General features: G+C 53.5%; 1 protein-coding gene across 2 annotated transcripts; it reads right to left on the minus strand.

Annotated features, from left to right (window-relative positions):
• LMOD1 (leiomodin 1) lies at positions 1-24426 on the minus strand. Of its 2 annotated transcripts, XM_075521972.1 has the most exons (4): positions 24194-24426; positions 22902-23064; positions 1196-2782; positions 1-253 (listed from the first exon to the last, which is right to left on the minus strand). In XM_075521972.1, exons 2-4 carry the CDS (start codon positions 22959-22961, stop codon positions 227-229), a joined length of 1674 nt encoding a protein of 557 aa, XP_075378087.1. In that variant the 5' UTR covers positions 22962-23064; positions 24194-24426; the 3' UTR covers positions 1-226. The 2 variants fall into 2 exon arrangements, with proteins under 2 accessions (XP_075378087.1, XP_075378086.1); XM_075521971.1 differs by lacking the exons at positions 22902-23064; positions 24194-24426 and adding an exon at positions 19453-19866.
• Between the last annotated feature and the right edge of the window lie 355 nt (positions 24427-24781).

The raw sequence follows: 24781 nt of genomic DNA on the forward strand, positions 1-24781 counted from the left end.
CAACCGTAAAAATAATAAATACAACGTCTTCCTCCTGCACTGCATCAAACGACCGTGCTGGCCCTCCTCGGGCCCGGCCCTTCCTCCGTCCGTCCCAGAGAGATCGCTGCTCCTCGGCGTCGGTCACTGCAGGGTCCCAAAGGGCTTGTCATGGAAACAGTCACGAGAAAGGCGAGTGTCCTGGGGTCTGCCACGCCGGGCTGCGGGGGGAAAGCCGTCCCGCTCCCTACTGCAGCAGCTTCGGTACCTCCACCTGCCAGAGAAGACACCCCGTTACTGGGGAGAGCAGGGAGCAATGAAAGGGGATGCTGGAACCGCCCGGGGGCCCTACGCAGACCCGCCGTGGTGGAGCTGGGTCCCCCTCTGTTGCTGCCGGGGACGCTCAGCGCTCCAGGGACATCTCTTCCTCTTGGCCAGGCTGGTTGTCCCCACGCTCCAGCCCGTGGGCAGCCCGGCCAGGGACACAAACCACCTGGGGCGAGCGAGATGTTTCAAGGCATCACGCTGGGACCAGCGTTGGAGACGCAGCCTCTCCAGCCACCCTGGGCTACCTCCCACGCCCAGGGGTGTGGGCTCAGCCATGCCAACACGGCAGCAAGAGCTCGGTGAGCTGCTGCCCTTGGGGACCCGCTGCCTGCATGGTCTCGCCTGCACGGACGCTGGTCCACGCAGGTGGTTGTGAGCCTCCCTCGCTGCGGCTAAGCACCGCTCCTTTTCTGCGTGGGGAGGTCCTGGATTTCCGTCCCCCGGGGTTATGGGTTAAAGCTGGCTTCTTCCTTGTGTCCCCCGCCCTGGAGCCAAAGCTGCCTGCTGGAATGAGGTGGATCTGCCCACCCCAGGGGCTCTGCCAAGGGATGGATCTGCTCCTTTCATGCTCTCTGACAAGGGGTGGATCTTCTCTTGTTGGATGCTCTGCCAAGGGATGGATCTGCTGACCCCACCTGCTCTGCAAGGGGGGGTGCAAAAGGATGGATCTGCCCACCCCGTGTGCTCGGCAAAGGGACGGATCTGCCCCTGCCAGGTGCTCTGCGCTGGGGTTGGGACCACGGACGCCCCGCCCCGTACCCTGCACTGGAGAAGGACAGCCCTCACCTCTCCACTACCCAAGTGACAACAGACGTGATCTCAGATCTCACCCACAGACTAACCCCATGGGTGCTGCCTGGAGGTGACCCCGCCGCGGCCCTGCACTTGCCTTCTTGAGCTGTTTGAGGTTGCTGGAGCGGATGGCCGCCAGGAGCTGGTCCCGCGAGTTCTTCTCCTGGACCGGCAGCGCCCGGTCTCCCAACTTCCTCTGCGTGGCTGGCGAGAGCGAGTTCCTCAGGTTCTCGTTGATCAGCGGTGGGGCGAGCGGAGGAGGAGGCGGGGGTGGCGCGGCAGGTGCCCCCCCTTTCTTGGGAGAGCTTTTGGGGGAAGCCTTGGGGGACGGCTGCGGGGATGGCTTGGGGGACCCTTTCGGCAGGGCTCCAGGCTTGGGCACCTCCAGGAGGTCTTTCTTCTCCCCACGCTCCTGTGCCAGTTTCTGCTCCTGGAGGCGTTTCTGCCTCTGTTTGTCCATGTTTCGGCTCAGCAGGTTGGTGACTGTCATGCGTGGTCCGGCCAGCTCAAAGTGGTAGCCCAGCTTCAGAAGTGTGGTGTTTTCCTTCAGGAGCTTGGCAATCTCCATCTCCGTCTTCCCCCCGCAGATGTGCCGCTGGTTGTGGAAACGCAGCTCCGTCAGCGTGTTGTTCTGCAGCAGCGCACGGAAAATGGCCAGGATGCCCTTGCCCGTGATGTGGTTGGAGTCCAGGTTGATGCTCGTCAGCACCTTGTTGGACTTCAGCATGATGGCGATGGCGAAGGCCACGTGGTCGTCGGCACGGGTGTTGGCCAAGGCGAACAGCTTGACCACGGTGTTGAACTCCAGGGCCTCGGTGAAGCGCACCAAGGTCTCATTGTTGATGCAGTCTGAGTTGTTCACGTTCACTTCAGTGACCTCGGCATCGTTGTTCTTCACCTTCTCGATGAGCTCATCGAAAATGCTGGAGGCTTCGTCATCCTTGGCCTGATCTGGGGAGCTGCCGGTGGTGGGCTTGGAGGGGCTGCTCTCGGCTGCTGCCTTGGCCTCCTGTTTCTCCTCCGCTGCCTTTTCTGCCTCTGGCTGGGATTTCTCCTTCTCATCTGCCTTTGATTTTTTCGAAGCTGAACTCTTTTCCTCTTCTTTTTTATCTTTTTCTTTCTTATTTTCTCCCTTTGTGTCTTTTTCTGCCTCTTTCTTTGATCCTGAACTCTTTTCTTCCTCCTTTTTGTCCTTCCCTGTGCCCTTCTTCAACACAGAACCCTTTTCTTCTTCCTTTTTGTCCTTCCCTGTCTCCCTCTTTGCTGCTGAGCCCTTCTCTTCTTCCTTTTTATCCTTCCCTGCATCCTTCTTTAAGGCTGAGCCCTTTTCTTCCTCCTTTTTATCCTTCCCTGCATCCTCCTTTAACGCTGAGCCCTTTTCTTCTTCCTTTTTATCCTTCCCCATGTCCTTCTTCAATGCTGAGCCCTTCTCTTCCTCCTTTTTGTCCTTCCCCATCAGCTTTTTCTCCATGGCCTTGACTTTGTCGTTGATAGCCTTCTCTTCTTTGGTCCTGGTCTCAGCCTCAGCTTTAACTTTTGGGTCTGTTTTCTGAGCACCTTCTTCCTTTTTAGAGTCTTTCCCCACTTTCGTATCTCGTTTCCGGGCCAGGTCTTTGGACGGAGCTTCCTTTCCCTTTTCTTCTTCATTCTTGGCTCCCTTATTCTTCTCGCTTGATCTGCTTTCCTAATGAGAAAAACACCAAGGTGTTACAGAGACAGATGCCTCCGACCTCCAGACTCGCCACCCCAGTCTCATCGTCACCAACTCTGCACCTCTGTCACACGGGAGCAGCCACAGGGCCAGGACCGCAGCTGGGGAAGATGCACGGGAGGATGCAGGACAGTCTGGTCTCAGGAAGGTCTTAGACCATGCCTATGAGGGATGAGCTGCCCTAAAACAGGCATTTATGATAGAAACCTGGTGAGAGCATCGTGCAGGGTCCCCAGGAGGCAACGGGGAGGTGCCGAGGGGTAGCATGAGGACAGCTAGTGCCGGGCTGTGCCGTGGCAGGGGACAGACCCGCGGCCAGGACTCTTCAGGGAGGTAAGCGACCTGCTCCAAATCATGATGGTTTAGCCCTGAATATGGGCCAGAGTCTCCTCCATCTCACCTGAGTGATTTACCACCACATGTTCACACACTGTGGCCCGTGGTTGTGCTTTGGAAGAGGAAAGTTTAACCCAGCCGAGGTCCCAGGTCCAGGGGAGGGTTCAGCGTCTGAGTGCCCCGAATGTAGGCAGAGCCTGCAGGACCCAGGCGTGCCAAGGTCCTGCTGCAGGTCTCCAAGGCACCTCTGCTCTCCTTCTGCCTCCAGTCCCTTCCCAAAGGGCTCCAGAGGTCTGCAGGACGCCCTCCTTCATCCCCCTTGAACAGATGATAACCTAACAAGCGGCAGGATGCATCTCCCTTAGCTGACCACACTGTTTGACACCTTCCTATTGTACCTCCTACGAGTTATCCTCTTTTTAATCAGTAATCCTCTTTTTAACCATCTTTTTAACCAGGGATGGATCTAGTGCCTATACCTCTGTGAACCCCAGGTGCTTTCCCAGCTTTCCTAAATGGTTTCCGGCTGGATGCTCTGCAGCTTTGCCCAGTCTAGAGCCCAACACGCTTCCCATGCTGGCCTGGATGCGTGTGCAAGCAGGGGAGCGTCCACAGCCGGTGACACAGGTGACACTGCTGATGAAGCAGTTGCACCCAACCTCCTGAAACGGGCCTCCTTTTAACATGAGTTTGCATTTTTGAGCTCCCTGCAGAAAACCAAGGAAATGGGGACACGGCGTTTATTGCTTTGTAACGCATGATGTTTTCCCAGCACATCTTCCAGCGTCCAAAGGCATCATAGGAGGGAAGAGCTTAACTGGGGCGGTCTTGGGGAAGGATGCAGACTTTGCCGCGTGGGTTCAGCAAAGCAGTGTCACTGCGGCTGGCACCCCCTTCCCCTGCCCCTGGGATCTCCCTGTCTCTCTGTGCCAAGAAGTCATGCAGCAGTGTCCTGGACCTCCTGAGTTTCTTCTTTTATCTCCAGGCCAGCCAAGACGCCCACCCGTTCCTTAGTGGCCTGGCAAGCATCAGTGCTTTTGTTTTGTCTGCCTCCTTGTATATTCACTCTTCAAAAGCAGTTTTTGCCTTTTCTTTTATGCTTATCATGATGCCACCGTTGTTTTTGCGGAACTTTGATGTGCAGGAGGAGCTCAGTCTGGCTTTCCAGCGCTGACCTTCAGGCAGCGACTACATCCTCTCTGCATGCAGGGGGATGCAACCCCAAGACTTGATGGCTATTTTCTTACAAACTACCTCTGGCAGCAAAGGATTTTCCTCTTTCCCTTCATGCTTTAGGGCCATTTGATCATTTGCCTCTTGTCAATCAAATCGCCTTTTCATGTCATTTTTGGTTCTTTTGTCAAGCACCTTGGCACAGCCTGTCCTGTGCGTTGCTGCTGACCACAACCAGCACCGGCAGCTCCAGGACACAACAAATGCCTTGTTGCTGCCTTCGCCCATGGCCGATGGGGCTGGGAGGAGTCTCCCATCAGCATCGTTTTGACATGTTCTGCTTCTGCAATCAAAGCCTTTGATGGCAGCTCGGGGCACGCAGCCTTCCAGCCTGCTGGTTTTCTTATGGCACCAGATTCGCTTCCTCGTGTGCCTGGAGAGATGCAGGCACAGGACCAAGACTTTGTTACAGCAATGCAGTAAGAGCAGGGCGCCAGGGCAGGATTCACCTCCCCCAACATCAGATACGAGACACCCCCACTCCCAGCAGAGATGAGCCAATGCTATGAACAGATAACTGAAGACAGATGAACCCCTGACATTGGGACCAAGTTTGCTGTGCAGGGGAGGATCCTACCATAAAATTTGGGTCTGGGTTTGGCAGTTTAAACCTCCTTCTCCCTGCTCTGCAGCCGGGGAACATGCAGCTCCTGCTTCTCGCAGCTGGCCCAGCTCTTCCTGGGTTCCTGGCTTTGGCAGCATGGCTCAGCTCTGCGTGCCAGCCAGCACTGTGCGGTTTCTGTCTGGAGATGAGCAGAGGGTGATGTGCTGGGACACTGCTAGCTGGGAGCCCGGCTGCAGAGCCACGGTTAGGTCAGGCTCAGATCTCCAGCTGTGGGATTAATCTGGGCGTCCTCAGCTTGACCATGGTGATGCTGGTGACCTGACAGTGATGCTGGCTGGAAGATGAAGAGGAAGCACCAAGGTGAGGGGGTGGCAGAATGTCACCTTGCTGGGGGGACTTTAGGACTTCAGGGAAAGGAGGAAGAAAGACGCCTCTGGCAGAGGCAGCTGTGATGCCTTTACGAGCTCCCTAGACCCTCCCAGGGCTCGGACAGCACCATGGCTTCACCCCGTGCCTTGAACCCCCAAATTGGAGTCCAGAGATCCTGGTCTGCAGCCAGGGCTGGCCTCCTCCTCCAGGTGATGCCCCGGACGCAGTGTCTCCTCCAGCCCAGGCCCCGGTGGTGCCCATGGCTCCACCAGCGTGGCTCTGCCTTCCCAGCACACAGCACTGCTGGCCCTCAGGGACTGCTTTTTTGTGGAAAGAACTGGCCTGGCTGTGAGCGGGGCAGCCGTGGGGACTGTTTGTACCTGGCGTATAAACAGATGCCATCTGGGACGAGAGAGCTGTTTATTTAGTTAAGAGATTTCTTGGCTCCCCTGCACAGACCTAAACAGGCGACAGAAAGGCATATGCCAGACCCCTACAGAGCCCGTCCACACCGCCCCTCGCTGCTGCAAACCCCAAGGACCAGGGATGGGGCTCCCAGAGGTGCCCCGATGCCAGCACCCCCCTGTCCCTGGGGCTGCAGGGAGCAGCTGATGCCACCTCCCCTGGCACTGAGCCAGTGGCCCTTCTCACCAAGACGTGCCCTGTTCCCAAAGCTGGGATGGTGCAAGGACGCTCAGTGACATCCTGAAGCACCTCGGTGAAGGAAGAGCCATGTCTACCCTGGCAGGAGGCTGGGTAGGGTGTGTGTGTGTGGGATGAGGACTCTGCTGCCTCGCTCTGTCCCCCCACACCCATGCTCAATGGTGCCTTTCAAAGGTGTTTGGGGATGTCCCAGGTTGGAGGTTTCTTGCAGGCTCCTGCGAGAAGAGACAGTTGCACCCCCAGGGCTCTGCAGCCCTTCCGTGTCCACAGGCTGAGCACTCCTTGAGTCAGAGCCAGCAGCCTCATCTCCACACCAAGCTCTCCAAAAAGTCTTCTCCTTCCCAGCTCGAGCCCGCACAACTTGACAGCGGGGAGCCCTGAGTCTCCCCTAAGCTGCCTAAGCCATCCAGGACCAAGCAGAGCATAGGCTTTGGCCAGGAATGAGCAGATCGTGGGGAAAGGGAGGAAAACCCTGAAGAGGACCTACAACATCTCCCATGCTCAGAGAAGTCAATGCATTTCTCCAAACGAGATGAAACTAGAGCAAAATAAGATGCATAGCAAATCCCTGCTTAGCAAAGCTGCTGGGAATGTCTTGTTATCACATCCTTAGTGCTGGTCTCATTAAAGCACAGATGTGTTGCCACATGTCCAGGTGCTGTGGTGTGGGGCAGGTCCGTGGAAGGAGGGCACTGGAGCCGGAGAGCAGGACGTGGGAAAGGAGGTGGGGGAAAAGGAGCCAGCTGTGCCCCAGGGCAGGGGAAAAAGGGAAGGCAACGGATGTGCAGTGACCGACCGCGGGCAGCGCTTGCAGGACCACACGCGTCCAGCAAATTTGGGATGTGCTGGAAGGATCCTGTCAAGGAGCTGCAAGTTATTGCAGAAAGTGCTGGCTGGTAGCAAGAGGTAAGAGGTGTGCAAGCTGTTTCATTTAATGCAGATGGGGCAAGAGCTGCCTTGATCATGACACCCCCGTCCCTGCTGGGGAAGGCCCTCTACAAGCGCCTGCCTCCATCAGCAGCAGCAGAAGGGGAGGAATCAGGAGCAAAACTTCCAGGCAAGAAATCAGATCTGTTTCTAAAACCAAGGGTCACTCTTACCCATCTGCCACTGCCTGCATGAGATTCTCCATCCCTTGGTAGAGACTGGGGACATCTCTAAAGCCAGGTCGGAAGCTGCTCTTGGCCCTGCCCACACATGTGCCCAAGAGGAGCGTGCCTTCGTCCCCTCCTGTCTGCGCACTCACCCCTGTCTGTGCTCTCGGTGTGTCCCACCACCCTGGCTCCACTGCAGGTGCCAGCCCCAGGTGGTGATACCAGCCCAAGCTCTGCTCACTGGTGACGGTGCAGAAGTCCTCGCCTCCGGGCTGGAAATGAAGCATGTTGCTCCAGCTCTTGGTGCTCGGTAGAGGAGCTGCATGGCAGGATGATGCAGAAGAAGAGAGAGAAATGCATCCTTCCCCCTGGTCTTGAAACCCTGACTGTCCCCGCGGCCACCAGTGCACCTTCTCCTGCAGCCCAGGCCACCAGCCAGGCTATCTCCATCTGCAGCAGCCAGCACCAGCCCTGTACCCTCTCCATTGCCATCTTGAGTCCTGCCTGCTCGCTCCCCTCCGCTGCGCTGACATATTTACCTTGGATACCTAGAAGCCAGTGCCGCTGCACCCCCTCCTGTGCCATTCCCTCTGCTGCGAGCACGATTATTAGGGGAATATTTTTACACAGCGTGTCAGACCTTTAAAAATAAGCCTAATGAAAACAGCCTGGTACTTGGCTGATTAATCACCAGTGTTTTGATGAACTGAAATGCCTTCCCGTTTCCTCTAAATAGACTAAAATGAGCATTGCCATTGCTTGTTAGCATTTGTAACCCTCAAACCCACTCAGATGTTTCCTTAAAAGGCAAAGGAGACTGGGAACTTCTTGCCTGGAATCCAAATGTTCGCAGCACCGCTCCCGACGCTGAGCAAGGGACGGGGCTGGGGATGGAGCAGCCGGCCGAGCCGGGGATGGGTGGGAGCGGAGCGGAGCAGAGGAGCTGCCGAGATCTGCTGCGGGTAGTGGGGATGTGATGGTGGAGCGAGGTTCTTGCCTCCTGCCCTGAAAGCCCCACAGCTCATTTTGGGGTAGAAAATCGCTGCGTGGGTGGTAGGTATCAATCTGTTTGTTCAGCACAGGGATTGAGAGCTGGTCACCCTGCTGTGCCCACAAGCAGGTTTCTAAGTGAAAGGGGAACATGCTGGAGAGGAGAGGAAAGGATGGGTTACCCAGGGATTTGCAAAATCTGTACCCAGGCTGGAGGCAAGGGGCATTTTGTGGCCTGGCTGCTGCTGGTGCGTCAGCTCCTGGCAGAGGGGACATTTGGAAATGCATTTTTAGAAGAAATGTCTTCTCTTTGGAAGGGGCTAGCTTTCACCAGCCTGCAGTTATTTTCAGAGGCATGTCCTGGGAAGAGTCCCTCACGGCCTGGATCACCAGACTGAACATACCACCCCACCATGCTGGCCACGCGCTCGGCTCAGGCAAAGAACAAGATGTACTGGTGGAAAATCTGAGGGGCACGTGCTGCCGAGCAGCTCCGTGTTGGCTCTGGGAAACTGTGCCCCATCTGGGTTCAAGGAGGGCTTGGCTGGAAGGGGGAAGCCAGAAGAGTCCAGGACGGCTTCTCCGTGAAGGTCACTGCTGGGGGCACGTGGCACGCTGTGCCCCAGGAGGAAATGGGACCGTCAGAGAAGACCTTGGGGCCAAACCTGCACCTGCAGTTCATGTGAAAATGGCTCCAGGAATAGTGAACTCAACCTGCAGGCTTGACACTGACTCGGTCTCTAATGTCACCTGCAGCTCTGGTGGCCTCTGGAAGCCAACCGTGAGGTATCACCACCCAGCTGATATGAGAGCATCAAGAGCACGAGAGGGGAAGCCTGAGCCAGGATCAGGCCCACTCCAACCATCAGCACTGCTGGAAAATTCGGGGTTAGCTCCAACATGGCTGACAGCTCCAGCTGCTGCTCACTGTGGATGGAATGGGGACACGGGCTTCACGCACACCCGAACAGAGCGGCACGGTCCTCGCCTGCGTGCAGCTATGGGGACGTGGGGGAAAACATGGAGCAAAGAGAGAGGCAAGTGTCAGTGCCTTCAGAGACTGCCCACACGTGGAAATCGCACCCATTTTGCTAACTCAGTTGAGCCGCATGTCCACTTGTAGGCACAAGTCTTATGCCTACGCTCTTGCAAGCACCAAGGGTTTATCACCGCTTGTAACCAAACTGCCCTACACCAGTGCATGGCCCTCCTAAACCAAGATGCAGATGTCTGCTGAAGGACAACTGGAGCAGCCGAACTTAATTGATCCAGGAACGATTTCAGCCACATGGGGTAATTTCTACATGTGCACTGGAGCCCACCGGAGCCCATGAGTCTTCTCCTTGCGACTCACTGCCTCCCTCCTCTCCAGCAGCTCCACTGGCAGAGCCGTTTTGGCATGCTGGCTGCCTGGCCGATGGCTTTTGCCACCAACAGAGACCCTCCACCCAGAGCTGTCCTCCTTGCAAAGCAACCAGAATCCCTCCAGAACTGTAGGGCTGAGGGATGAAGTCCAGGCCAAGAGACTGTCCCTTTCTCCCAGCCTCTGCTGGGATAATAAATTTCTCCTGCAGCCAACAGGACGTTTTCCAGTTCATCTCTTGGTAGGGCATGGCTTAGGCAACAGGTACCCACCAGCAAAGCTCCATCGGTCCCACACAAATCCTGAGTGACGAAGGGGCTTTTGGAGGTGGGAGAGCCGGGAAGTGGGGAAGCCCCAGGGACAAGGGGAGACCTCTGAGAGACAGCTCACCAAAAATTGTTGGTCAGCTGGGGGCTCCCAGACCAGACTGGCAAAGGAAGGAAGCTGGGTTTGGTTATTTGATGTAGGGGGTTTAGGCATAATTACGGATCCATAACTAACGAGCCAATCTGGTATCATTGCCTGAGGAGTTTCAGTCTGTCCTACACATGCTACAGAGTCCTACAAAGGTCTCCAGAGCCACCAAGACACTCTGAGATCGAACCCACAGCTCTAACCTTGGGCTGACCCAGCCCAAGGTTGGCTCTAACCACAGCTCTTCCTTGGGCATCACCCTCTGGAGATGCCTACCTAGTTGCATGGGCTCTAAAGGAGCCCTGATGTCCCCTCTGTCCTCCCCAGCTACCCCAAATCCCAGCCAGAGGCTGTGAGCGAGGCACCAGCATCCCACCACCCCTCAGCGTGACCACGGGTGAAGGGGGCTGAGGAGGCTGGGCACAAGCCACGTGAGAGCTCCCAGGGGACAGGGATGTCCTCTGAGACTGTCCCATTGCATGGAGAAGTCCCTTGAGGTGGCCAGTGGGCAAAGGCAGGTTGTTTTGCACTTGACTTTCCTGGGTATTTGGGTGCCCGTTGCCATTATGGTCTAGGCATGCGAGAGGGTTGCTGGAGCCAAGCTAAACCGCAACAAGCTGGCCAAGCTGCTCCTTTTCTCCATTCCTCAGCCAATTTTGAGTAACCCAGGGACAACTCAGAGCCAAGGACATTCCTGGAAAAAATGCTGTGTCCTTGGCTGAGTCCTGAGAGCTACTAAACCCGGACTGAAGAGACCACTGGAGGAAGTGGGACCACAAGGCTTCTGCTGACCTTGCTTACCCAGGACAGCCAAATCCAGATCTACACGACACCCATCCCACTCAGGAGGGACCTGACATTGCTCTACCTGCAGCAGTGCCAGAGCAAGGTCCTTATCTCCGGCTTATCTGCCCGGTCCTTATCTGTGTTATCATGGGGCCAGTGTCGTGAGACACCCTGCAGAGCTCTGGCCCCCACGGGCTCCCTGGTAGGACCATTCCCAGGCAGCAAAGAGTTTCTCTCTTGGCATGTTTGGATTTTTTTGGCATAAAGCAAGGGTGAAAGGACCTCAGCTTCCAGCACTGGGACACATGCAGACCTAGCATGACCCCCCAGGCCATGCTCTATGTGCTAAAGCCCAGACTGATGTAAACAACTTCTTGTCCTGTCCCGCCTCAGCTATTACTCTGTTATTTTAACGAGGAGCTCAGTTATTCCCCTTCCCTTCTGCTCAGACCTTTCTGACCCCAAATATCACTGTCTCTTTGCACTTCCCAGGCCAATGTTTTTAAAGCCATCCTCCTTCTGAGATGCAGTGCTGTTCTCCAGAGACTGGACAACTTCTGGCCCTGACTTGTGTCTTGCTTTGCCTTCATTGCTGAATTTAGGCAGATAACAAACGTTTCAACTGAATTTCCTTTAACAGAATAGCTCCAGCCCTTCCTCAGTGACATGCAGCCATTTTCCAGAAAGCCTTAAAGCCGCTGGATACTTTGCAAATGGAACTTTCGTTTCTCTAACAAAATCTGGTTTTAGAAATCGGGGTTTTTCTCTTCTACCCATCATTTTCCCAGCCCCTTCTCCTGGTACTGCCATGGCTGAACTGGATATTCCCAAGATGAGACCTTTTCTCTGATCACCTCCTCTTCGGCAGAGGTTGCAAAGGGCAGTGAATGTCAGCAATTCACACCACAACCACCTCGCTGCTGGATTTCTGCCCGGTGCATTTTCTGTGGGCAGCCCACAAAGAGCATTCCTCAGATTTTTAGGAACAGAAGAACTGCAAATCAGCCCTAGTGAGTCTTAAATCCTGTCTCCTGTCCTCTGTGTCATGGGGGGCTGGATGCTCAAGAAGCAGGACTCTGGCTCCCAGACTCCTGGGACTACATGGAAAGCATCTCCAGGCCCCTTGCTGGTGCAGGTCTCCCATGGGTCCCATTGGCCAGCCTATGGGACCATCACAGACACCCCATGGCATCACCGGTGGCCTCGGACACCTAGTGTGGGAGGATGAATCAAGGTCTTTGAAGCAGGTGAGATGAACCCCAGCTCCAGGTGCCTACCTCCCAAAATCAGAGAGCCGGTCTGCTGGTCAAAACCCTTAAATAGCTTATGAGAAACAGGAGCACTGGCTGCTTGGGTTCCTACACACCACGTGGGAGCTGTAGCCCAGAACACAGCACTTAATGAGATAAAGCAGGGCATGCCAGGAGTCACGACTGCTAGTTCTTAGAAACTGAAGATCTTCCCTGAAAGGAAGCAAACTGCAGCTCCCTTTCTGCTGCAGGCAGCTCTCATGGCTGTGTGGGTGCCAGTTCCCGCGCCGGGCTTGCCCGCCTTCCTCCGTGGTCCCCCTGCCCGGAGGCAGGACCGCTCGGAGCCCTCGGCAGCATCTGGCAGGTCTTGGTGTGAATCCTGACCCAAATATCGTGTCTCAGCCCTGGGCTACTCAACCCAACGTCAACAGGCTGCACACACCAAAACACCTCTATGACCCTGGGCTGTCACCTCCCCTGTTGCATTTCTGCAGCTCTTGTTCCTGTCTGTTTTCAACCTTGTTTGCACCATGCTCTGGGTGGAGGAAAGGACCGAGCAGGACTCATGTCACTTCATGCCGGTCCACCGCCATTGCCGCTATCCACGCCATGACTTCAAAACAAGTGCCCTGATGCCTCCTCCCCTGCAAAGTGAGATCCTCTCGCTCTACCATGCTGCGATTCCCACCATGGCAAAGGGTGGGCTTGAGTGACATGACCGGTTAATCCCAGCAGGGAACTGAGGTGACCCAGCTGGGAGCTGAGTCACTGAGACTGTTTTAGCACGCAAATGACGTCATAACGCTGCAAAAGAAAGCGATACGTAAAGGATCCCAGCTCTTTCCCCCTTCTGTATGTCTATTTATCAGCTCAACATAAACAGACAATAAACCTCCCTGTCTGTGGCAGCTCAGCCCATATAAGCTAAACACTCCAAGCATTTCCATGGATTTATCTGCATCCCAGTTGTGGTTTATGTAAATATAGAACTTTTTACTCTTGTTTTTTTCAGACTGACTAGAAATTCAGCTTTTTTTCCCGCTTGTGCCCTTAGATGGACTGCATATCTCCCAGACAGAGTGTGCCTTCAGCGTGACCTACAAGTCGCTGGGAACGCTTTGTGCTGCCACTCGCCCCGGTCACAGCAAAACAAGGTTTCTGCCACCGCTTCCCAATGGCGTTACAAAACCACCGATCTGGCCATGAGGCTCCTTCTCACACCGTTTGTTCAGAAATGCAGTTCAAACCTGGGTGCGTTGCCACCTCACTTGCTTCAGCTGTTCTCTACGCTGCAGATCCTTCAGTTATCTGTCATGGGATCGTTCCTGCTTCTCTTTTTGCCTTGGAGGTCTGCTTTATCGTCTGTTGCTGGCTGACAGCTCTTGCTTCTGATGCTCGTCCTTCTCATTACAGGGTTGGTACGTTTTCAGAAGTGAAGAACAGAACATCCAAGCGCAGACAACGGCAGTTTTCATTTTTGAACAATAAAAGGTGACAAATAAAAGGGCTCTCCTGGATGGGCTGTTCTGCAGCAGGCTGGAGAGGCCACAAACCAGAGACTTTCTGTGGCCTCCTTTAAGGACCAAATAGGAATGACTCAATAACTTTGGTTTCTTTCAAAATGTGTGACTATTTCGGATATCCCTGGCTATCGTCCGTGGGAGTAACGCAAAGACCAGGGAGCCACCAGCTCCGTTCCCACTCTGTGTGCTGGTGGAAGGACTCACACCTTCGTCCCTTGCTCACCCCAGCGTGAGCTGGGTGCTGCTGGAGAAGCACCAGGAGAAAGGATGCCCCAGTGTCACATACCCCTTACACCTTTTGGAGGCCAGGAGCTGGGCAGAACAACAACATGTTCTGATGAGGGAAAAGCAGGCACTGAGACTGCTAGAGACCTGCCCAGGACATGGTTAAAAGAAAGGCAAGTGCTGGGAATTGGTGAAGACTCTTGGAAGAGAGAAGGAAGTCTTGGCATATCGACAGAACGGGCTGATAAACAGAACAGCAGAGTTTAAATACATATGTGTTAGTCACAGACTGGTAAGATGCTTAAAGAATGATACAACCACTTCTTTTCCCTCGTTTACAATTTCCCTTGAGTCTGTCCCAGCTATTTAAATGTGGAGCTTGTTCTTCCTCCAGATGTTTTCATGAAAAGATGACAAGCTTTGAGCATTAATAAGAAATTTAAATACTAACTTGTTTTTCCGTGGTGTTGAAGAAGGGCTCATTGGTAGGGATCTCCACTTCTCATGGTGTTGCCCTCCACATATAGCCACCAGTAACTGGATTAAATACCACCCAGCAGCGAGCGCCAAGCCTACATGCACACACTCCAGTAAGTTAGAAAGGAAGGCAGGACTTTTTACGAGACCTTCCCAAGGAGTTTTGGAATCCTTATCCATGGCAATAGGACCTGCTGCCCTCTGGCATCAGCATCCCTCAAATATGCTGCATTTGGATTAAGTAAACTACTTCCAAGGTCACTGCTTTTTCCCTCAGCATCAAAACCCAGCCATGAGGAATGCTGTCCCACCACTCGCTGTCAGCTGTACGCAGCCTACAGTGAAGAGTGCTGCTTGGGGACACAAGGATGTCCCCAGGAGCACCGGGCCAGGCAAAGCAGTCTGCAAGGATAAGGACGCATGGACCTGGAACAGGAGGCTGTCTTGTCTGTGCAGGAGTGTGCGTGGGGAGTGGGACATCCGAGAGGAAGGGGAAAGGTGTTGGAAGACACTTGCCTGAGCCACCTCAACTTCTCCTGTGGGAAGGGTGTTCAGCCTTCAGGAGACAAAAATACAGGGGCCATCTGCACGATGCACAGCCGGCCCTGGCTGTGCACAGCTGCCCTGGCGTCCAAAGTCTCCTATTCAGAGCCTTCTCCTGCAAGATGCTGGTCCCTAGGCTTACATGGAAAGAGACATCCACCATGTGTGCAAGCATCTTGCTAAAAGAAGTGGTTATGTGGCTCTGGAATGAATCCCCTCCATCAGCAGGATAATGCCGCCGCATGCAATTTCCATGCATTTTCCCAGCCATCCCTGCTTGAAGCAGCATGAAATCAGTGCAGCCCCGTTGGGAGGCAGGACTGGGGACTCTGATGGGACTGGGACATCCAGGTGTCCTCTCCTTACAGGTGAAGTTGAGGGAAGGAGGCTCCATCCATTCCCAGGGAAGGTGGTGGTGCTGGAGAAGGAGAGCACAAGGAGGGGCTGCCTCTGCCACCAGCCGCTCTGTGTTTGGGAGCCACCTGGGCCCTGCGGTGAGGCCAGGTGGGAATCCAAGGAGAGCCAAGAACAGCAGCACCTGGATTTTGTGGCACACTTTGAAAAGTAAAACCTCCTGCTACGGATATGGCAACTGCTAAGGAGCACTCGTCCACCAAGCCACGTGGTCCCATGGCACGCGCGGTTCACACGGAGCGGTGGTCCTTCCCACGGGGCAGATCTTCTCAGCCAGGTCCCTCCTGGCAAAGGTACCCCTGAGAGGATTTAGGAGCGATCGAATGCCAATGAGAAAGATGGGGATATCTCCAGGGTGTACATCATAGTGCTATATGCACAGATACCTGCTTTTTAAAGAAGATGTCACCAACAGCAGAGGAAGAACTGGACAAAACCAGAGCAGCTCTCACAAACCCCATCTCCTCATACAGCTCTGCTGTCAGAGAAACTCATCCCACAGAGACCCCCGCATTGAGCCCCCATCCCCTGGCACAAACAGCTTTTCCTCTTCTAAAGAGAAATCCCAGGCATGATACAAAGATTTCAAGTGATAGCAAGTCAGCTGTGTTCCCATGTAAATCATCCTTCGGCTAATGCCACTGCTTCAACTTTACAGCATGTTTCTAACCTAGATTTCTCTCTCATAACGTCTTTGCCTGCTACAGTAAAGAGCCACGAGCTATTAGAAATAATCTCTTCATTTATCTACTCATGAATATTAGTTTAACTTTGGCTCCCTTGATACATGGACCTCCAAGGTGGCCTTCTTGAGCACATTCGAAGAGAGGCACTGTCCCAAGCCCCGCTGTTGAACTTGGGGGTATACTTTTACTCGCTAGCAATACAAAATGAAGATTAATTAATTACTGCATCACCAAGATGTGAATTTGGCTGCCCAGTGCGGAGAAGTTAGGGCAAAGCTCACATCTATTTTGGGCTGTTTATAAACTGCTTCCTAGTTACCCAAGTTTGCCCTTTTCATCACTAAGAAGACATGTTATTATGTAGTTACAATATTTCTAAATATACCCACTCCTCCCAATATTTAGAAAGGAACGGGGGTGCCCGGACCCAGTCCAAGAACAGAGCAACGACTGCAAGAAGAACTGTAAGATGGGCAGAAACTGAAGCTTTCCCTTTAAAATACCATAATTTGCACTTTGGAGAAGTCCCCGCACACCCCAGCTAACAGACAACGTCCCACCAGCAACTGCGCAAAGAGGGGGCAAACGAGGGATGGAAGGAGGGAGAAGGAAAAATAGGTGGGGAGACAGGAGTGCAGCAGTTTGAGTCAGCGTGCTGCTGGCCCCGCGCGGATGCTGCCCCGTCCCCGCTCCTGGCAGGCTGCAGGGAGCTAGGGCGGCCATTGCACCGCGGGGGCTGCGACCCAGTCACCCCCCAGCTTTGCAAAATGAGTTTTAGCAACAACGATACAGCCCGAGGGGCCACTGCGGGGCTGGACTAGGAACTCCCTAATGTTTTCTATCCTCAGTGCCTTCGTGCAAGGCAACTACAGACCTATAAACTCTCTGTAGCTCAAGGACAAGAATCTAACCTCCTGTCCCTCCCTACTGAAGAGACATCACAGACGCAAGATAACATCTTCCAGATGTTCAGAGGGCCAGTCCCACTGGAAGGACCTCCCATTCCTTCCCTGCCCTTGTGCCGTGCTTCCCTCCCATGCTCACGCGTCTGCTTCTTGCTCACAAAGGCTTTGCTCGATGCGTTTAATCAGGGATGCCGGGCGCTGTGTGGGTTTGCGATGCACAATGCTGGGAGCCGTCAAGGGAGAGAAGCTGGGACGGACATCGATGGGGTGATGCCTGCACTCGGCTGGGGGCATGCCATCCCCCGTGGGTGTGCAGCCACGACGCCTGTGTTGGCAGGCACAAGTGCTTCGCTGCCTGCTGCAACGTGAAATCCACTGATATAAGAGAGGGATTTGTCATCACAGGCCTCAGCACTCTGAGCAGCCGGGTGAGAGCTCAGGAGCCGCCTGGGATGCTCCGGATGGCTCCGTGTTCTCACTCCATCCTGCAGCAAAACACAGCCCTGCAGCTTCCTCAGACAGAGGGAACCATCGGCTTCCTGGGCTGGTTTCTCCGATTGCTTCTGCGGTCCAATGATCCCATCCCATCCCATCCCGTCCTTATGCCCCATGGTGGAGCAACGGCCCTGCTCCACCACCTGCATGGGCTGACCTGCCAGTGTTGCGAGCTGGCATTTTCTAGGTGCTAATCCCAGGTTCTAACAATGCCAAGGAGGAAGGGGTGGAGCATATTTTTTTTCTTGGCCTCCAGGGATTGAAATAGAAGAAGAAAGACAGTTCTGCCATATCCAGTTACTGCAATGCAATCTAACTGGGCCAGTTTCACTGACAAATTTGACGGGCAGCCAACTTGCTTTGTCTTCCACGGCCCAAAGCTACTGAAGTTCAAAGGAGAGCACAACGAGCGCTTTTCTCAGGACCTCTGTCGCTGCCCTCCCCGCCAGCCGGAGCTGTACACCCTCTCCCGGGGCGCCTCTCCTCCCCGTGCCATCCCTTGCCACCATCCTGAGTCCTCTCCCGCAGCACAGACACACACTCTCAGGCATCTTCCAAATAACGCAGTGTTTAACCAGACAATTTCCCAGCTCTCTTTTTCTAAAAAACACAAATTTCCTCCCATCCTCCTGATCATGGACACTTCCCTATCCCAATTCCCAGTTGACTCCTCATCTTCCCACGGTTAAAAACAAAACAGTATCACTAGTGATGCCAAATGCAAGAGTCCCCCTGCCTGAAAAAGCAGCTTTTTCAGTGTCAGCTCTCAATGCTGGCTGCAAGCCGGGATCACCTGCAAACCAGTGCAAACCCCTGCAGCGTCACTGGGATAACTGGTCCCACATAACAGCATTTCCCTTTCCAGGCAGGTTTGTCCTGCAGCACCTGCAGTTCCCCGCCACAGGGAAATTTTCCACCAGCCTACCGGTGAGAAAATAAACCCAGTGCTCTCATGGGGGGGGGCACGGCGCTTTCTGTCCCCCAGCCCAGACCAAACGCCACATAGAGAAGGTGAAGGCTGAGAGTGCCTTGTCCTCACAGCCAGAGGAAAGCTCCCAGGCTGTGCAAGCCTGAGCTTGGAGAGGGGTAAGGGAAACTGTTTAATCCCTTGTTCAGGTCTCCAAAATAAACCTTCATGTATTTCTCCTATAGCTGCAATTTTCATCTTTTTCTCCCTGTTTTCTCCCAGGCCCCTGTCAGGAGAGGACCCTCCTATAATAAACTCCATATACATCCATAAAGAGCTATTTCGAAGTGCTCACGGGCTAGTTAGAGCTTGATTACTCAGCTAGGAGGTCCAGGGTACTGCTGGGTAAGCTGGAATAGATAAGGAATCAGAGCCAGAGCAGACTCTTAAGAGGAGTATCCACATAAGCCTCTGCTCTGCTTACGCTGCTGATATTCCTCAGCCCTGTCCCATCCCAGCAGATGTGAATCCAGCCTGGGACATGAAATCTGCCTGTGACATGAAATCTGCCTGTGACTACACAGATAAATAGCTCAAGACTCTCCTTCTTTCACTTTCTGGCTCAGCCTGTCATGAAAAACTAGGGAAACCAAATGCTTCCCGGCCTCCCACGCACGAAGCACATACCAAATATTTTTAGTGCAGAGGTTAATAAATGTTACAGAGAAGTGGGACTGGCTCCCACTAAGGCAAAGCACAAAAAGAGGAGAGGGACTGGCACGAAGCTTTCTAGCTCCAAGCAAGCTATTAAAGGATTTTCCAGGTGCAGAGGAGGAGATAAATGTACCCAAATCAAAATAAAAGAATGAATTTTAACCGAACAATAAACATGAAACAAATGGCTTGGGCCAAAACCTGCTTCTCGGGGTGATTTCCACAAAGCAGCAAACTTTTTTTATTCCACAAGAACCAAAGACTGTTTAAGCTTTGGCACAAGAGAAACTGAAGGGACCGAGAGTCCAGAGATCTCCAAAGGAAAAAACAGGAGGAAAAAGAAACGCAGCCTGCGGGATTGCTGTCACTGCACCAGCCCCTCCAGCCGCCTTCTGCTCCCAGCCCTGCCAAAGGGTGTTAGAGCAGAGGCAGAGAGAAAAGCCCTGGCACCAGCACAGGTTTTGGCTTTGCGAGTAACACTGGGATTTCATGAAATACCCTGTTCCCTCCCGGAGTGCCTGGACCAGCTCCCTGGTCTCTACATGACAGCTAGCAAGCTTGAGCAAGCACAGGACGCCTTTCTCGGGGTTTGTGTTTTCCACCTCATCCCCTAAAACAGCCCAGCGGAGTTCACAGGTATGCCCCTGCATTTCTCATAGAAACAGCTCAAGCGTGGGGAGATGTGACTTACGTCTATCGAGTGTTCCCTCTGAATAAGTTTCCTGGTCTCCTTTTCGCAGTGATTGAGCATTGTGTCGCAGTTTTGCGAGCCAGGTGGGGAATTTTCTGTTTGGTTTTTCTGACTGAGCTCCAGAGGGATGCTTCCATCTGGATCCACCACATCCAGCTCCTTTTCCAGCTCTTCCATCTCCTCTGGAGACAGAGTAGACAACAAACTGTCAATATCTGGATCTTCACTAACTTGTCGCCGATATTTGGCCACTTTGGACATCTTGGCTCGCTGGCGAGACACGGTTGCGGTTGTGTGTGGTACCCAAGGAAGGAGAAAAAAACCAGAAGCCGAAGCTCCAACACTGCTTGCCCCAGCAGCAGCAGGTGCTGAAGTGTTAAATCTCAGCAGCTCTCAATCGCTGCAGCCTGGGATATAGTAGTTATAAAGAGGGGACACCCCTCGGTCCAAGGGTTGGCCAATAACAGGATCCAGCCGCGATTTCGGGTTCTGGGAAGCCAATGAAGCCCAGCGGGAGGCGGGGAATGGTGCTATCAGAGGAGCCTGAAACCCGAGGACATTCCAGGGAACCATGCAGAGCTGCATGACCAAATTTAGTCCGGAGCATTTAGCCTTTTAAAGGCAATGGGCCAACCTAGTGAGAAAACACGCAAAAATGCACAGGCTGGCAGGCTGGGGATCTGGGGTGGGGGACGCAGATCCCTAGCATGTGCCCATCAGTGCCGGAGGGCTAACGAAAAGGTCAGCGTGGGTCCAAAGATACCAGGTGTCTCCTCCGTTACAGGAGGGGAGAGTTACTGCTGTGACAGTGACAGCTCTTGGCTGAAATCAGTAATAAAGCGCCCACCCCAGAGAAAGTTTTCATCTTTATCCCGCTGCTCTCCAGGATCTGTGCATATTTTTCTTTTTTCCCTTTGGGAAAGAGGTGGTGGGTGGTTACGTTGCTGGTGCAGACTGGTTTCTTTACGAAGGATGTGCAAAGTCCAGCACCTTTGAAGCAGGGAGGAAGCAGGCAGTGGCAGCCCAGCCCGGTGCCTGCTCCTCGCTCTGCAAAGTCTGACCCCAGCACTGTCCCTAGGTCGCTTTATCAGAGCTTCTGCTGATTCTCTGTCCTCTGCAGGGGTGTTTCTGCAGCTGCTCTTCATCACAACACTCCCATTTCCCCTTGCCAAGCCCCAGAGACATCCCTCCTTCTGCACAGACTAAATTCCTGAGTCTCTCCCGCTTCTGGTTCAGGCAGTGCCCTAAGCCTGGGCTTCGGGTGGAGGCACCTACTTTCCATCAACCTAATCCATAAAGCCTACTGGCACCTGCAAATTCTCCCAGAGGGACAGAGGCAGATAGGCTCTTCTCTCCAAGTTTCAAGGCAGCTTTACCCCATGCACGGCATTTTGTACCCATTCGTTACGCTGCCAACTTAATCCTTTTTTCTTCATCCTTTATCATCCTCTTAATATTTACTGCCTGCTCTCAGGCCTCTCTCTTTGCTAGTCCAAACAAGCAGTCCTTTGGTCTTCTTCTGTAAAATAAGCTCTCATAAGATTTTCCTCGTCAGCCTAATTACCTTCTCTGCCCATCTCCCTAGCTCAGATCCTGTCCTGGACACAGGCACAGGGTGCTCCAAGTGAGTCTCCCAATGCCTTGTGCTACAAACTAGACATTCCCCATCCCGACGGGAAATGCACATTCTTGTTGCATTCTAGGATTTCATTTATCTCCAGCACCACAGTGCCCAGCTCCTGCTCATAGCCTTCCTATGATTCACCAGCACGACTGAGATTTTTTCCACATTGTAGAAGAAACCGTTGGGTTTAGTTTCCAAGTGCATAACTGTAAACATTGCCGTGTTGAATTTCATCCCACTTCACCCCTTCACCTCTGCCTCCCTGATATCATGACCCTCATCTTGGTGCTCACTTGCATCAGGGGCTACGAGGGACATGGCCATCCCCTCCACCTTCTTCTGGTCTCAGCCCAGTCAGACTCTTCCCCTTCCCTCACCCCAAAACTGCCACGCCTGCAAGAGCACTGAAGGCAACAGGAACCAGAGTGAATTTAGTGTCTTGGTGTCCATTTGGTGCCCTCTTTGCCTGAAGAAGCCATCTTGCTTGTTCACCTTACTACGGCCCTAGACCCCTCTAATGTGCTGTCTGGTTGCTTTTCAGGATACACAGTTCAAAAGGTTTTAACATTGTGTCTTCTGGAAGAGAAATTTAACTTAGCAGAGTGTGGGGATGGAAGAAATGACCAAATGCTTGGTATTTGTATGCGGTGTCGCTGTGCTCAGTCACCAAGTGCTTGTAAGAGGTCAGCAACAAACTGGAAGCCCAGTTTCCAACTGGAGACGTAACAAAAAAAAAGGTAGTGAGGAATCATAGCTACATGTCTCCCTCTTCCAGGAAAGATCCAAGCTTTCTTGGGTGTGCCACCCCTGGCTCCAGGGACAGGGTACGTGGACAGCCCCAGGGACAATCGCAATGCTAAAACAGAGAAAGAACCTTTCCACTGGTGAGTAAAACCTAGAATTGTCTTTCTTGTCTGTCTGCCTTTCCTTCATGACTCTTTCCTGTGTTGTAAATTGGTTTTCAACAAAATAAAATCACTATTGACACCTTGATAGGGTCTCTGTTTTGTTGTTCCTGAATCTTGACTCCTGTGACAAGAAGCACCAGACACTGAGTTCCCTAAGAAGCTGTAAACATGACCTGGGAGGCTCTGAGTTTCTCCTGAAGTATCACACATCCTTCCTGGATTTGGAAGCCCACGTCTGCTGGGCTCTCCTCCGCTGAGCTGCAGAGCTGGCTACGCAGAGGTAACACAGAGTCAGAGTTTTGCAGAGAAATATTCCTTCATTAGCAGAAGAGCCGGGAGAGAAGCAGGGGTGTCCCTGAACTTGTCATGGTTTATAGTGGATGGTCTTACTGCAATTTATCTTGGCTGTCACACGTCTCTTTTTAGGTGGGGATATTAGCATAGCTCTAACTGCACCATATTCCACAGAGTTCTCAGTGCCCTAAAAAAGAAAACAGCGAAAGAAAATCTAGTGTTTTCACCCCAGAATAAGAGGAGGTCTGGATATGTCTGCGCTGGCTGCTCTTTCACAGGCCACCAGCAACTGGGACTGGGGACGTGTGCAAGGACCCTTGGGCCTTGCTCCGCAGCTGGCTCCAGCCACCGCGGGCTTGACGCTGGCCCTCTGAAGCTGTGCCAGTCAGGAGAGCGCGGCGTGGTACAGTAACGGTGCGGTTTGGCGCAGAGGAGCTCCCAGCAGCTCTGAATCTCCGCCGAGGCTCTGTCAGTCCCCGCATTTATCAGTATCCCCATCTCCATAGCAACTGAGCACCTCGGAGGCACTAATGAATATTTCTGCAAAACACTCCTTTGAAACACAGCAACATCACTAGACATGTCTTAAAGATGACGAACTGAGACAGAGTCCAATTAAGTACCTTTTCCAGGTGCATGTGCAGGGTCTCTGGTACAGCTGGGAAAGCTTTCTGTGCCCCCATCCTTCACGCTACCACCTAGGACCGTCCGTCTTCCTTCATTTTTTGGACAACTGAAAATGGAATGGATTCCTCTAATCTGTTTTATCTCCCTTTCCTTCAGAGCCTGCAGGAGGAAAGGTTAAACGCACTGATCTTTTTTCTTTTTATAAGATGTTCCTTGAGAGAGCAAGTGACATCTCCCTGCCTGGTTGGGACACGCGGCTGCTCTGGAACATGTTGTTCCCCTGGCCAGCGAGAGAAACCCAAACGCTTCACTCCCAAACCCAACGGCAACTTCACCCAAAACCTGCCTCCACAAAACACCTGCTCACGCAAGAGCGAGGGAAGTGTGGAGAAGATATTATATATCGGGAAAGGAACCAGCTCCTGGCCACAGGGAAGTTCAGAAAACCCCAGAAAGCCCTTGAGCACCTTCCAGCAGCCTGCCTGGGGTTGCTACCAGTGCCCCCAGCTGAGCTACTGGAGGTCACTTTGGTGACTCTGGCCACTGCAAATCAAGCACCACATAGGTTTGGCAGGGATTTTCACAAGCTCTCCCACAGCTTGTGAAAGGGATGACCAGAATGATCCTTTAGCCTGATATAATTAACCTACCACTCATCAGGGGAAAGGACAAGGGCTACTGCAAGAAATTGCCACCCAAAGGAGGGTTGGACCAGTGTGGGACCAGTCACAGCAGTAACAGAGGACACAAGAGTGGAGGTCTGCTCCCAGGCTCGAGCAGGCTATGGCAGCTGGGACGAGGCTGAGATTTTCCACTCTTCCCATCTCCTCTCCTTGGCCAAAGCAGAAGCCACAATACCACCTTCTGGTAATCTCCATTACTGCATCACCCTCTGCTCCCATCCTGCCTTAACTAAGGACAAACATACCACCACTGCAAACAGCAAATTAAAGCAGGTGGAGCATTCCAGCTCCTTTCCATTGCTTCAGCCCATGATTTATTAGAGCAATTAAGTGCCTCAGCCCACAATCCGCATTGCCTGTTGCAACCAAATGATTTACTGCCCTTACAAGAGAGCACAGTGTGTAAGGTTAAATTAGGAGTGTGAAAAGAATAAGCAATTTACAACTTAGAGCCCTTGCAAACATGTGGGAAAATGCTTCGGGGGCTTTGCAGGCTGCCCTGGTATTTGCTGCCAGCACAGAGACTAATTCTCTGGTTTTCAGCTGTGCCTTCCCAGCCTCCCCAGGGAACTGCCCTCTCACAGGCACCATCTCTTGAGGGGGACCTCAAAGCCCAGCTCTCGCCCACAGGAGCGTCCCCAGGGACACCTCGAAGTCGGCCCAGCTGGTTCAGCAGCGTCAGGAGTGAGGCGGGTGCCGCTCCCGAGTGTCTCAGCAGCTCCGGTGGAACGGACGCCCTCAGCACGGGCACGTCACCCCGTGCCGACCCCTCTGTCACCAGGCAGGCATCCTCCTCCAGCTCAGCCGGGTACCGCCAGGTTCTCTGCTTCCACTTCCAGAGCGCTCACAGCATTTTCTGTTGGGATGCATTTACAGACAGATCAGTTGCCTGAAGTCTCAAGGACCGGCAGAGCTGACTCCTGCCCCTCAGATTAGCTCACGCTTTTACCAGAGGCACTACTTACTAGAGGGCTAAATAAAAGCTGCTCTGTGCTTCAGGCCTTTGTCAGAGCGCCACGGCCTGGGCCTAGCCCTGACAGAGACACGTACGCTCCTTTCTCTCCTCAGCCCCCGCCCCGCCCCCGCGGGGCCCTCAGGGCGCCCTGTGAGGACAGCCCCAGCTAAGCGCCCTCTCCCCTTCCCCAGGGACACACGCTGATGGCCGTGCCGAGGATGCAGCAGTCGGATGGCCG

The sequence above is a fragment of the Mycteria americana genome, chromosome 20 (genome assembly GCF_035582795.1).
Source record: "Mycteria americana isolate JAX WOST 10 ecotype Jacksonville Zoo and Gardens chromosome 20, USCA_MyAme_1.0, whole genome shotgun sequence".
Lineage (NCBI taxonomy): Eukaryota > Metazoa > Chordata > Aves > Ciconiiformes > Ciconiidae > Mycteria > Mycteria americana.